The following is a 13,296-nucleotide window of genomic DNA, read 5'->3' on the forward strand; positions in this document are numbered from 1 at the left end:
TGCATATAAAAGATGTATTATCTGGCACAAATACAACAGAAATTGGACTGAATTAAAGACAAACGGAAAAACAGAGCGAGCCAAACAGATTTTGAATTATCAAAAAATCGTTAACATCATATAAAACAACAAAATATACTTCACAAAAAAACTAAACATTGTAACTAGCTACTCATGAACATGTCAATTTAAAAACAATAATTATTCATATAAAAATGTCAGTTTTTTTCACAAACATGAAATGTATTCTGAGGCCAAATATTAAAATACAAAATAAAATCATATAAAGAGCAGCCTTAAAAAAACATGTAAAATGTGAACTTTTAACCCAAGAACAGCAAAGTTTAAAATTACATGAAACAAATCAAATGAAACTGGATCTTGAGGCAAAAAAAAAAAAAAATCACAATAGCTTTTAACACTGGGCGGCCCGCCAATCACAGTCCGTCCAGACGGTGGTGCTTAATGCTAAGTGAGATTGCTGCTCTTCTCAGGGTTCCAGTTGAATTTTTTCTTCCTTTTTTCTGGGGAATTAAAACAAACTTCCTGCATTAAACAGACTCCTCTTTCACTCTAAATGGCTAGCATGATCTTATGACCCACTCTGATTGGTCAACATGACCTAAGCCCATCTGTTTGCTTACCTGGTGCCTTCTCTTCTTTCACTGCACTCATACACCACACCCGGGTCACATTCAACCCCTCACTCTCATTTCCTAGCATACAGAAATGGCGATAATCAGTCAATGCAAACAAAACATAAATTGGTGAGTTTATTTGGGTGGGGAGGATTTACCCTGAGTGTTGAAGCGGTATTGAGTGCGCGTTTTAAGTGACGGTTTTCGCTTCTTTTTTGGGGTGACCTTTTGTGAAAACTCTGCTCCAGATGCTGGGACCAACTGTGTCTGTCTGTGACGTCGAGACTTGGAGGCCTAACACAGAAATTATGGAAAACTGTGCGTTTACAATACAGTCTTATGCTGATTGTCTTCATTACTAATGTAAATTGTTTGCTTATCTTATGTGTTCAGGTTATTATGTACAATCTTAACAAATAATCTGACCAGTCTCTTATAATGCCTATATTTACCTCCAGAACTTGTCCATATGATCTGGATTTGATCGACGCTAACAGTTGGGCTCTTCGGGAGCTCTTTGGGCAGAAAAAATAAACACAGTTAAAAACACAGAATAACACACCCCTCTGGAAAAACAGCGGTACTGCAACATCACAAGATGACTGCACTGCTGCAGTAGGGAATGAAGCACTATGTAATATTACAGAGACAGATATGAATATGAATTTTTAACTTAAATCTCTTACTTCTTGATTTGAAGGTCCCTCTCCACCATCCTGCTGTTCAGATTCCTGAAAACAAACAAGACATATATTGTTTTCACACACATATACATTCTATAAAAATATTCAGGATTAAAAGCCATCATTAATGTAGTTATAAGCTACAATTCAAATGTTTGGGTCGCTAAGAATTTTTAAAATTATCTTCTATCTTTATCAAGTATCTTTAATTAGTATAATCAAGGCTGCATATATTAATAATAATATGAAATAACCTCTTTTTTCCCCCCCTAACACCTTTATGTTAATATATATACAACCCCATTTCCAGAAAAGTTGGGACATTTTGCAAAATGCAATAAAATCAAGAATCTGTGATTTGTTAATTCTCTTGAACCTTTTTTTTTTTTTAACTGAAAAAAGTACAAAGAAAAGTTTTCCAATGTTTTCACTGACCAACTTAATTGTATTTTGTAAGTATAAACAAATTTTGATTTTGATGGCTGCAACACACTCCAAAAAAGGGAACAGAAGCAAAAGATTATAGAATACCCAAGATAAACTGCTCTGAAACAGTCCACAATTAGCAGGTGAACTGGTAATAGGTGTGTCGTGATTGGGTATAAAAGGAGCATCCACTGAAAACTCACCAAAATTCATGAGAGAACTGTCAAACAATTCAAAAATCACATTTCTCAATGCAAGATTGCAAAGAATTGGTCTTTCACCATGTGCCAAACATAATATCATTAACTAGATTAAGGGAATCCAGAGAAAGCCCTCAGACAGCACTGCATGAGAATCCATCATGCTTCTGTGTTAAATATAGCCACACGGCCTCAGGAATACTTTGGAAAACTGTTGTCACTTAACAGTCTGCCGCTGCATCAAGAAATGCAACTCGAATCTCTGTTACTCAAGGAGAAAGCTACACATCTGTTCAATGCAGAGATGCCAGCAAGTTCTCTGGGCCCGAGCTCATCTCAGATGGTCTAAATGACAGTGGAAATATGTGCTGTGGTCAGATGAGTCCACCTTTCAGCTTGTTTTTTGTGGAAAATGGACAAAGTTTTCAGTCCCAAAGATGAAAGGGACCATCTAGACATTCATCAGCGACAGGTGCAAAAGCAAACATCTGTCATGGTATGGGGGGCATCAATGCAAACGGTATGGATGACTTGCATATGTGTGAAGGTACCATTGACATGGAGGCGTATACTGGGATTGTACAGAGACTTATACTGCCATCAAGATGACATCTTTCCTGGGAAGCAAGACACTCTACACCTGCAGTCCAGATCTGTCTCTTATGACTCATTTCCACCAAGTGGTACAGGACAGTTCAGTACAATTCGGGATGGTAAACTCTGATCCGGCTTGCGTTTCCACCGCCACCAGTACCCTTACTTGATAGGCGTGGCATATGCCGGAAAGTAGCGATGAACGTCATTCTTGCGCAAAGAAGACAGCGACACAGTAAACAACAATAAAGTACATACAGAAGATCTTGTTCACAACTTTATTAAACATTCTGCAGTGAGCCTAGCTCCACCCTTTAGTACCGGACTACTGTGCTAGGTACCCCAACGGAAGGGTCCCAAAAAAGTGGTACGGTTCGGAATTAGGGTACCATTCACAACTTCTGACGGTGGAAAAATTGAGTACCGTACTGAACTGTACTGTACCGTAGTGCTCAGTGGAAATGAGGCATTGAAAATGTATGGCCCATCATGAAAAGAAGAATCAGACAATGATAAGCATGAACTGTTGAGCAGCTGTTTTGTATTAGGCAAGACTGGGCAAAAATTCCACTTGCAAATATCCTCAATTCCCAAATGATTAAAAGTGTAATTAAAAGAAAAGGTGATGTGACACAGTGGTAAACATACATCTGTACCAACTTTTTTGGAGTGTTGCAGCCATCAAAATCAAAATTTGTTTATATTTACAAAATACAATTAAGTTGGTCAGAGAAAACATTGAAAATCTATTTTTTTTGTTGTACTTTTGTCAGTTAAAGGTTAAATAGAATTAAAAAAAAAAAAAAAAAAAAATGACAGATTATTGATTTAAATGCATTTTACAAAATGTCCCAACTTTTCTGGATTTTCAGCATCATTACTCCAGTCTTCAGTGTCACATGATCCTTCAGAAATCATTATAATATGCTGATTTGCTGCTCAAAATTAAACATTAAACAGTTTGTGGAAACCGTGATACATTTTTTTCAGGATTCTGTGATGAATAGAAAGCTTAAAACAATAGCATTTATTGGAAATAGAAATGTTTTGTTACATTATAAAAGTCTACTGTCACTTTTGAGCAATTTACTGAATCCTTGCTAAATTAAAATATTAATTTCTTTAAAAAAATAAAAATAATGTAACACTCCTATACACAAGTATACTTACCGTACGGTTCCACTGCCAACTGGAATAGGTGAGGATGGCACCGTTTAGTTTGGGAACCAGGTTTTTTTGGATAAGATCCAGGTTTGGGTCTGGCTCAGCGAAAATAGCTTTCTTTAGACCCTCATAATGCTCGTGGATATTTGCAATTTCCTGAGTTCCGGAAAAAATACACATGAAATTGTTAACCAAAACAGTCTTCCCATTCACAAGCAACTCACACTTTTCAGCTGTCAAAGAAAACCAATTTGCATTTAAAAACTTTTGGAAATCACAAATTAGATGCAGTTTCTATGGAATGACCCTGAAAATGTAACTGTTATTGTTAAATTGTTATAGGTAAAATTCAGTAAGATCAATATTTAATTCATATCTTTGACTGAGCAGTGACATGGCCAAGACAGCAACACTGTTAAAGCTGACTCAAGTTTAGCATTGAGTATAAATGTCATAGAACAGTTAGAACAAGCCTTCACAATTTCAAAAATATATTTAAACAAAACAAAAATGCTGGAGGAGATGTTGCTGTGGTGACTCACCTCTAGCACATCTGTGGTGACGAGTTCCTGAGGACGTGATGACGGATCAACAAACTCTTCACAGATTTTCATCTTCCTTCCATCTTCCTTCTTTTCCCTATAAAAGAGCTGTAAACATGCACAATGAGTAACGTTGTAAAGTGGTTGAAAGGGAGAATTTGAAAAACTAAGAGGGATCTGTGACACCAAACCGAAAAAAAAGTATTTTTTATATAAATATATATATATATATATATATATATAAATATATAAAAAAGAATATATACAGTGGGTACGGAAAGTATTCAGACCCCCTTAAATTTTTCACTCTTTGTTATATTGCAACCATTTGCTAAAATCATTTAAGTTCATTTTTTTTCCTCATTAATGTACACACAGCACCCCATATTGACAGAAAATACAGAATTGTTGACATTTTTGCAGATTTATTGAAAAAGAAAAACTGAAATATCACATGGTCCTAAGTATTCAGACCCTTTGCTGTGACACTCATATATTTAACTCAGGTGCTGTCCATTTCTTCTGATCATCCTTGAGATGGTTCTACACCTTCATTTGAGTCCAGCTGTGTTTGATTATACTGATTGGACTTGATTAGGAAAGCCACACACCTGTCTATATAAGACCTTACAGCTCACAGTGCATGTCAGAGCAAATGAGAATCATGAGGTCAAAGGAACTGCCTGAAGAGCTCAGAGACAGAATTGTGGCAAGGCACAGATCTGGCCAAGGTTACAAAAAAATTTTTTGCTGCACTTAAGGTTCCTAAGAGCACAGTGGCCTCCATAATCCTTAAATGGAAGACGTTTGGGACGACCAGAACCCTTTCTAGAGCTGGCCAAACTGAGCTATCGGGGGAGAAGAGCCTTGGTGAGAGAGGTAAAGAAGAACCCAAAGATCACTGTGGCTGAGCTCCAGAGATGCAGTCAGGAGATGGGAGAAAGTTGTAGAAAGTCAACCATCACTGCAGCCCTCCACCAGTCGGGGCTTTATGGCAGAGTGGCCCGACGGAAGCCTCTCCTCAGTGCAAGACATATGAAAAAACACCTGAAAGACTCCAAGATGGTGAGAAATAAGATTCTCTGGTCTGATGAGACCAAGATAGAACTTTTTGGCCTTAATTCTAAGCGGTATGTGTGGAGAAAACCAGGCACTGCTCATCACCTGTCCAATACAGTCCCAACAGTGAAGCATGGTGGTGGCAGCATCATGCTGTGGGGGTGTTTTTCAGCTGCAGGGACAGGACGACTGGTTGCAATTGAGGAAAAGATGAATGCGGCCAAGTACAGGGATATCCTGGATGAAAACCTTCTCCAGAGTGCTCAGGACCTCAGACTGGGCCGAAGGTTTACCTTCCAACAAGACAATGACCCTAAGCACACAGCTAAAATAACGAAGGAGTGGCTTCACAACAACTCCGTGACTGTTCTTGAATGGCCCAGCCAGAGCCCTGACTTAAACCCAATTGAGCATCTCTGGAGAGACCTAAAAATGGCTGTCCACCAACGTTTACCATCCAACCTGACAGAACTGGAGAGGATCTGCAAGGAGGAATGGCAGAGGATCCCCAAATCCAGGTGTGAAAAACTTGTTGCATCTTTCCCAAAAAGACTCATGGCTGTATTAGATCAAAAGGGTGCTTCTACTAAATACTGAGCAAAGGGTCTGAATACTTAGGACCGTGTGATATTTCAGTTTTTCTTTTTTAATAAATCTGCAAAAATGTCAACAATTCTGTGTTTTTCTGTCAATATGGGGTGCTGTGTGTACATTAATGAGGAAAAAAAATGAACTTAAGGGGGTCTGAATACTTTCCGTACCCACTGTATGTGTATATATATATACACAGGTGCTGGTCATATAATTAGAATATCATCAAAAAGTTCATTTTTTTATTATAAATTATTTTTAAAAATGAAACTTTCATATATTCTAGATTCCCTACATGTAAAGTAAAACATTTCAAAAGGTTTTTTTTTTTAAATTTGTTGATTAGAGCGAACAGCTCATGAAAGTCCAAAATCCAGTATTTCAAAATATTAGAATATTTCCTAAGATCAATCAAAAAATGGATTTGCAAAACAGAAAAGTTCAAGTTCTTTAAAGTATGTTCTTTTGTGCACTCAATACTTGATCGGCAGGACATATTACAGCAAATGACTTGCTCCTAGCACAAATTACAGCATCAGTGAAGTGTGGCATGGAAGTGATCAGCCTGTGGCACTGCTGAGGCACTATTGAGCCTTCAGATCATCTGTATATTGTTGGATCGACTGTTTCTCATCTTTCTCTTGAAAATATCCCATAGATTCAGGTCAGGCATGTTGGCTGGCCAATAAAGCACAGCAATATCATGGTCAGCAAACCACTTGGAAGTGGTTTTTGCACTGTGGGCAGGTGCTAAAGTCCTGCTGGAAAAGGAAATCAGCATCTCCATAAAGCTTGTCAGCAGATGGAAGCATAAAGTGCTCCAAAATCTCCTGGAAGATGGCTGCATTGACTTTGCACTTGATAAAACACAATGGACCAACACCAGCAGACGTCACGGCCCCCCCAAATCATTATTGACTTCAGAAACTTCACACTAGACTTCAAGCAGCTTGGATTCTGTGCCTCTCCAGTCTTCCTTCAGACTCTGGGACCATGATTTCAGCATGAAATGCAAAATTTACTTTTATCTGAAAAGAGGACTTTCGACCACTGTTCACTGTCCAGTTCTTTTTCTCCTTAGCCCAGGTAAGATGCTTCTGACGTTGTCTCTGGTTCAGAAGTGGCTTGGTAGTCCTTTTCCTGAAGATGTCTGAGTGTGGTGACTCTTGATGTGCTGACTCCGGCTTCATTCTACTCATTGTGAAGCTCTCCCAAGTGTTTGAATCGGCTTTACTTGACAGTATTCTCAAGCTTGCGGTCATCCCTGTTGCTTGTGCACCTTTGCCTACCCAATTTCTTCCTTCCAGTCAACTTTGCATTTAATATGCTTTGATACATCACTCTGTAAACAGCCACCCCATTCAGTAATGACCTTCTGTGACTTACTCTCTTTGTGGAGGGTGTCAATGATTGTCTCCTGGACCATTGCCAAGTCAGCAGTCTTCCCCATTAGTGTGGTTTCAAAGAACAAAAGATACCCGGAATTTATACTGTAGGGATGGTCATTTAATGAAACTCAAATGTAAATATTCTAATATTTTGAGATACTGGATTTTGGACTTTCATTAGCTGTACGCTCTAATCAACAAATTTAAAAAAAAAAACCTTTTGAAATGTTTTACTTTACATGTAGGGAATCTAGAATATATGAAAGTTTCATTTTTTAAAATAATTTACAATAAAAAAATGAACTTTTTCACGATATTCTAATTATATGACCAGCACCTGTATATATATAATAAATCTGATTTTTACTAAGAAAATCACCTTATGTTGCGTTACTTTGCATTAATCTGAAATCCATGGTATTCGTAACCAGGCATCAAACACTAAACAACTGAGGATCACACGCTACCAGACTCACAATTTGCTCCAAAACACAACATATTAACACAGATATGTCTCACATTGCTAGTAAAATCCACTCAAAATATAAATTTTTGATATCCTTAGGCTGGATAGAACCATAGTCTGACTCTGAAGCTAATTTTTTTTTTTTTTTTATATATATAAAATAAATATTGCGCCAATCATACACTACGCGATTTTCTGTGCAATATGTCAACTCGGACTGCCCAAAATCTGCAGACTAGCTCTGAATTTCAGTAACTGGCGTCAGCTCCACCAGAGTCCAGACTGCAAATAGGGCAAAAGTTGTGTAGTGTATTCCAGCTTAGGGTTGTAACACTGTGTCTTGCATCCAGTTTAGATACATGAGCACTGAGCTTAATAACCTACTGGTATTGGCATGGCCGTGAAGTAGAAAGCTTTATCTGACAGGAGCTTTCTGAAGATATAAACCACATCATAATGTTGAGCATTCACTGCATCCCTCTGAAACTGCATGACATCCTCCCAGTCCTTCAGAGAAATGCGGATCTGCAAAGACGAACAGGCACAAAGATACAGGTAAAACAATTCATACAATATCATTTAAAATGATAATTTTTTGTGTAAAATATTTTTTTTAAAGTGATCTAAATTCTATTATCATTTACCCACCCTGTCATATCTTTCAAAACCTATGTGACTTTCTTATTCAAAACACAAAAGAGAATATTTTGAAGAATGTTGAACTGTTTTGTCCAACAATTACAGCCAATGTGATCCAAAATAAAACTTTTTAAGTACAAAAAAATTAAACAGAATAAAGAAAGTCATACATGTTTGGAATTACATGAAAGTGAGTAATTACAGGCCCTAGTAACAGAAAACAACCATTCTAAACAGAAACACTAAAGGCCAATTCACACTGCACCGGCAGACAGCGACCAACAGACACTTCATTGTGTTTGTTAGATCATTGTGTTATTCCTGTTGGTGTCTGTTGCCATTAATCTGCCCTTGTTTTCTCTTGTCTGATAAGTGACATACTGTAATCTGGTGATTGTCCGCATTGGTCGGCGTCTGTCGGTGCAGTGTGAATTGGCCTTTAGACAAACAGCAACCTGTTTGAAGACTGGCAAAGAATGATTAGATGTTAAGCGACAGCACACCTTCTCTCTGGGAGTGACGAGTTGTGAGTTGAAGAGCCCGTGCAGCAGATAAAGCCCCCCCACTCTAATCTGGAAAGTGTAGGGAGGAAAGAAGTATGGAGACACCACAGACAGGATCAGACGAGCAAAGCGCCTTCTCTCAGATGGTTCTGGTTTACCACTGCACAAAAGAAATAAATCTTCAAGTTCTCTTTACTGGGATGATTGTTTTACATTACAATATGCAATAAAGCAATAAAGGGTGAAAAAAAGATGTCAGTAATGTTAATTAATAATAATAAAGAATGATAATAATAATGATGATACTTATTATATACAATGAAATATTTTAATATACAATAAATATAAAACAATATTTTAATATACAGTAGAAGTAAAAAATAATATAGAATATAAAAATACGCAATAAAAATATTAATATACAACAGAATAAACACATATGAGAGGTGGCTGGTTTCTGTGTGCAGCTTCTGCAGGAGAAGCATGAATGCCTCTCCTAGTAACACATATCTTTTTCTCATGTGATGATTATAAACTCATTTGAAAGGTAATTTTAAAAATATGCGTATAAAACTGTCACTGGCATCTAAGTGAGTGATTTCATATCTTAAAGATGCACGTCAAACTCACTAGAAGATGCTACTGAAGTTCATGTCTCTCCAGATCTCTAGAAACTGCTCGTACCGAACTGACTCGGTCGCCTGAAAACGAGCCAGTAGTTCCTCGCAGTCTGTTTTTACAGGTTCCCTGAAATGTTCCATCCTCCCCTTTAGTCAAGACCACACAGACTCAACTGTTTACATGTTTTAAAATCATATAAAAAGCGTTAAAAGCGTTTCATGTTTTCATGTCTCTCATTTCTTGAGTTTCTCGTTTAGGCTCACATGTCGTTCAAAAGACTAAATTTTCCTACTGCCCCCTAGTGTTTCGGCTGTCAGCCTAATATCGTTCCTTAGTGCCACCTAGTGCGCATTATATATCCCGCATGGGTACTAGGATTATTATTTGTTTCTATAGAACCGTCTATAAATACCAGCAGAAAAAATAAGCATTCATGCTCATGCATTTGTCTCATTCCTGAAACATACACTTCCCCATATTTTACCTTCTAATAAGCACAACTCAACAAGCAACAGTGGAGCATGCCTTTCAAGCAGTGGCATAACGGATGGGCACACACTGGGGGGTTGCATTTGACACTGACTCTCCATCCACAAATCCACTACGACTAAGTGCTTGTGCACTGCTATCCAATATGTTACTGGCAGCTTTTCCCTTTCTCAGATATAATTCCATCTTTCTTGTTTGCATTTACAGGAGAAATTAAAAAAAGAGCTGTTGGCATCCCAAACCAATCTGTCAGCATTCTGAAATTTACATTTATGCATATGGCAGACACTCTTATCTAAAATGACTTTTACAATGCATTCAAGGTATTCAAGCATTCTCTGAGAATCGAAGAAAGACCTTGATGTTGCTAGCTAGCATTGTGCTGTACTGCTTGGTTTTAGAAAATACAAGACACAGACTCATCATGGTTTTATAATACAATATATTTATTTATTTTTAAGTTTTAAATAGTTTAATTTATGTTATAATTACATTTACTCATTTAGCAGATCCTTTTATACAAACACCACAAGCATTTTGTCATAAGAGCAAACTATATTCATAGTACAATGTCAAGTTTGAAGTATAAGCTAGATTAGAAGTGAAATAGAAGAATGGAAGAAAAGAGAAATGGATTTTTTTCATTATTACTATTAATAAAAGTAATTATAGTAAGTGCATATGTTTATGGTTGTGGATTAGTTAAATGCTATATTTGACTTCATGAACAGAAACCTGTCAAATTGTTAAGGGCCTGTTGGGGCACAAAAGCACAGACACAGTGATCCTGTTACCCAGTGCAGTTGGCAATTAAGCCGGCAGCTGCGCTCACGGCGGCTACAATGCCTTCGCCTGCGGCAGGGATTGTTGCAGCACCTAATGACAAATCATAACAGGACTTATTTTCGAAAACAATAATTAGTTTTCATCATTACACATTGTAGGCCTTGATTACACAACCATAGTACATAGTAGTACACATATCCACTGTTTCCAGGGCTACTATAGCAATTCACAATACATGAAACATAGATGACAGTACTGCTGCTATAATAAAAGCATTGTATTTATATAGCTGGATAAACAAATGTGTTAAAGCACATTTTTGGGGAGTGTTATACAGGACTTATACTGATGGAAAAGAATCAATATTCATAATAATAAAAATAATAATAACTATTCAGTATACTAAAAAGAGAATTATGGATCCACCTGCGGCTCCTGCACTGCATATCAATGTTCCACCAATAGCACCACCCACAGTGGCCCCTATGGCACCTATTACAGCATTAGCTACGATAGGGATTCCAGCTGCACCTAATAAAACAAAATGATTTCAGAACCAGTCATTCAAAAGGAGCATTTAGCTGAAGTTATTGGATCACTAATTGAAGGCTTTTGTTGTATTTTAGCTGAACAGCATGTCTAAATAACAAAGGGAGATGGCAATGATTGCTTTTACAAATCTATGAAACATTGTCTTTATAAAAATTAAGATACAGATGTGAAGTGAAAATATTCAATGTATTTTCAGACTCACATATGGAGCAGAAACAACGCAACCTCTGCTTCCATTTTCAGGCTATCCTGCTTAAGTCTCTCAAGCGCTGGAATGCTTTTCTAATATTAACGCAGGTCCTAAAGCTCTTGCCTTCTTTTCCAAGTGATATTCCTCTGACCTCTTCTCTTTTGTAATGTCTCTCAGCAATCTGTTTCTAAAGTCTTTCTTCAAATCTCTCAGCTGACTCTCTCTCCTCTCCCATCATGAGTGGACAGACACACCCCTTACTGCTGATTGGCTAGAAGTTTGTTGTGGTGCTTGCACTTGCTTTCACAGCGTTTTACAAAACTGCACGTTTTTACTGCATTTTTAAGGAATCCAACAAACTATATGCTAGTTCTAAATTTTTATGTTTTATTAGTTCAGGGTCTGTCAGTTTTTTTCGATCAAATAAAGTTATGCTGTTGGTAATAAGCCATGTATTGTAATATTAGTATAAGATAATTGTCATTATTCAGGGTGGAAATGTTTTGCACATGCGCAACAAAAACATTCGGGGCTCGTATACTAATCGCCCAATATCAGTGATTAGGTAAAAGTAAAAAACCTTCATTTAGCCTACTCACACATCATTGTGTTGTTGCCATGCATTAACACACAGATGTATTAAATTAACCCTTAAATCACATGGAGTAAAGAAGATATTCACAGAGTTCAACCGCAGAGGTTTCTAGATATTCACCGGCGACTTGAAGAGTTGCTACCAAGCCTCCAGCTGCGACCCCTCCTCCGTTAGCCACGGCGGCAGCTGACATCAAAGTGGAGGCAATTGAACCTGCAGCAATTCCACCTGCGGTGAAACCGGCCGCTGCTAGAACAGCAGGAGCTGCAACAACTGCTACGGCTATAGGAGGAAACGTGGCATATTTGTAAAAACGAACTGGTTCAGATGGATAAACATTTAAAAGCCACTTAAAACAGATATTAACATTTGTGTTGCAACAATTAACAGTTAAAATAATGTCTTCTGTCTAATAAAACGACATTCCGCATATCTTTACCTGCTCCTGCACCAGCTGCCATCATTGTACCTTACAAGAAAACAAACATAGGTTAGGATAACTGTGATTTGATACATTTTAATAATTCTGCAGTATCTGCAGGTATAGGATACTTACACGGATCCATCTTAAGTCAACTGGGACGCTCTTGAACTGACTGTTTATGTGTGAGAGGGTGAGTTTAAAAGCCTCTGGGTGTATCCTTTTTTCAGAAAACGAAACTCCAGATTCCTCCTGTGCCCCTCCATCATCCCCAGGATACTCGTTTTTTGTGAAAGCACGCAAAATTTAAAAAATATATCAACACTAAATTAGTTACATATTATTAGAAACTAGAATTACTAGAAACATTCTGCGGTTGTATTTTCTGGCGCGCCTCATGGCGCGCGTCCTTATACAGGTATCCCTCACAGACACGCTCAGAGGTGTGTTCACGCCATGCTAGAATTGCCATAATAGAGTACCTCAGGGATGTCGTGTTTTTGTAGGCAAAACCTGGAAGTGAGTTAGCTTTTTAGGACTTCCGGTTCCATCGCTGTAAAGTCTATGGGTTTTTTGAATGGGTTTTTGTTAAATCGCCTGAAATAAGGTCTGTGGTTAACAAAGCCTCTAAATATTTTCACGTTTTGATCTATGACATAAAACACACCAGTTATAACCCGCTTGTGATTTTTTTAAACCTTGTGTCTTAAAAATGGCGGTTGCTAACAAATTGCTTAAATGGACTACTT

The 13,296-nt window shown here is 37.6% G+C and overlaps 1 protein-coding gene and 1 long non-coding RNA gene across 2 annotated transcripts; both read right to left on the reverse strand.

Moving 5' to 3' along the window:
• snapc1b (small nuclear RNA activating complex, polypeptide 1b) lies at positions 1-9,796 on the reverse strand. Its single transcript, XM_051917830.1, has 10 exons — positions 9,524-9,796; positions 8,894-9,053; positions 8,136-8,276; positions 4,248-4,355; positions 3,712-3,861; positions 1,325-1,369; positions 1,091-1,153; positions 797-932; positions 645-716; positions 1-524 (listed from the first exon to the last, which is right to left on the reverse strand). Exons 1-10 carry the CDS (start codon positions 9,652-9,654, stop codon positions 469-471), a joined length of 1,062 nt encoding a protein of 353 aa, XP_051773790.1. The 5' UTR covers positions 9,655-9,796; the 3' UTR covers positions 1-468.
• Positions 9,797-10,427: 631 nt separating this feature from the next.
• LOC127525339 (uncharacterized) lies at positions 10,428-13,009 on the reverse strand. The gene is made up of 5 exons (XR_007933309.1): positions 12,683-13,009; positions 12,566-12,595; positions 12,247-12,408; positions 11,216-11,320; positions 10,428-10,879 (listed from the first exon to the last, which is right to left on the reverse strand). It is a non-coding gene; the product is annotated as an uncharacterized LOC127525339 (long non-coding RNA).
• Between the last annotated feature and the right edge of the window lie 287 nt (positions 13,010-13,296).

This window comes from Ctenopharyngodon idella, chromosome 13 (genome assembly GCF_019924925.1).
Source record: "Ctenopharyngodon idella isolate HZGC_01 chromosome 13, HZGC01, whole genome shotgun sequence".
Taxonomy (NCBI): domain Eukaryota; kingdom Metazoa; phylum Chordata; class Actinopteri; order Cypriniformes; family Xenocyprididae; genus Ctenopharyngodon; species Ctenopharyngodon idella.

Coding starts and splice junctions, on each gene's coding strand:
- snapc1b (XM_051917830.1), bottom strand. CDS start 9,654: ATGGAACATTTCAGGGAACCTGTAAAAACAGACTGCGAGGAACTACTG. Junction 1,154..1,324: donor AGGGACCTTCAAATCAAGAA/GTAAGAGATTTA, acceptor TTCTGCCCAAAG/AGCTCCCGAAGAGCCCAACT. Junction 717..796: donor ATACCGCTTCAACACTCAGG/GTAAATCCTCCC, acceptor TCTGTATGCTAG/GAAATGAGAGTGAGGGGTTG.